Below are 1,228 nucleotides of genomic sequence, written 5' to 3'. Positions count from 1 at the left end.
GCATCACCCACAGTCGCCTGACGTCCATCACCTCCACTCTCTTCCCCAAGGGGAGCCGCAGCGTCGTCCCCCGAGACATGCCGCTCAATATCTTCGTCAAGATCATCCAGTTTATCGCGCAGGTGTGTTGGACATTCTCAAAGCCGACAACGATATTACTAGTACTGTGAATGTGTTTCAACACCTGGGACATCTGTTTGTGCTCAGGAGAGGTTGGACTTTGCTATGAAGGAGATTATATTTGATCTTCTGAGTGTGGGGAAGCCTGCCAAAGCCTTCAGCCTCAACCCAGAGGTATGAATCGCTTTTATTGGACAGATATTCCTCTGTTTTTCACCAAGAAGGCATGCATCATCACTAGAGATAGGTTCTTTTTAATGTCAGAGGTACATACAGGTTGCTGACTTTATATTTTTTTGTATTCAAAAGAACATATATACAGTGTTTTAGGGAGTGATTTATTTTGTGGGTTGACATATCTTTTATTATTCTGACAATAATAGTCATAAATTCCTCTCTGTTCCACCTCAGCGTATGAACATCGGCCTGCGAGCTTTCCTGGTCATCGCCGATGCCCTCCAACAGAAAGACGGCGAGCCTCCCATGCCCAACACGGGCGCCACGCTGCCCTCGGGCAACTCCCTGAAGAAGAAGAAAACCTACCTCAGCAAGACCCTCACAGAGGAGGAGGCCAAGCTCATAGGCATGTCCTTGTACTACTCGCAGGTGCGCAAGGCCTTGGATAACATCCTCAGGCACCTGGACAAGGAAGTGGGACGCTGCATGATGCTCACAAGCGTGCAGATGCTGAACAAAGAACCGGAGGACATGATCACGTATGTGACGTCAAATATGTTTGTTCATGTTTTTTCAATTTCAGTTTGTGGTGATTGAATGTAAAAGAAATGAGCAATACATTTCCTGTTGTGAAATGTATTGCTTGTTTCAGTCTCTTTTAGTTCATTTGTATTCATTAATGACGTCAATTATTTGAACATAATAAGGAATAATTGTTTTGTGTTGGAGTGTTTTTGTAGTGTGTTTCATTGCTCTTTATAATGAACAGGGGTGAAAGGAAGCCGAAAATTGACCTGTTCCGGACGTGTGTCGCCGCCATTCCTCGTATCCTCCCTGATGGAATGTCCAAACCCGAGCTCATCGATCTTCTCTCACGGTGGGCTGTGTGACAGTGTCTGGTTGTGTTTTGTGTCTACATCCTTTTTTTTTT

At 45.0% G+C, this 1,228-nt stretch overlaps 1 protein-coding gene across 1 annotated transcript; it reads left to right on the top strand.

Moving 5' to 3' along the window:
* Nucleotides 1–10: 10 nt before the first annotated feature.
* Nucleotides 11–1,174, top strand: LOC109509505 (protein furry homolog; the record flags this gene model as incomplete). Its single annotated transcript, XM_019859345.1, has 4 exons — nucleotides 11–122; nucleotides 208–294; nucleotides 532–836; nucleotides 1,067–1,174. Coding segments are annotated over exons 1-4 (545 nt in total), but the record flags the coding sequence as incomplete, so codon positions are not given.
* Between the last annotated feature and the right edge of the window lie 54 nt (nucleotides 1,175–1,228).

Source organism: Hippocampus comes, unplaced genomic scaffold (assembly GCF_001891065.2).
Source record: "Hippocampus comes isolate QL1 unplaced genomic scaffold, H_comes_QL1_v1.1 C16921838, whole genome shotgun sequence".
Lineage (NCBI taxonomy): Eukaryota > Metazoa > Chordata > Actinopteri > Syngnathiformes > Syngnathidae > Hippocampus > Hippocampus comes.
This window is presented reverse-complemented; position numbering and strand designations above follow the sequence as displayed.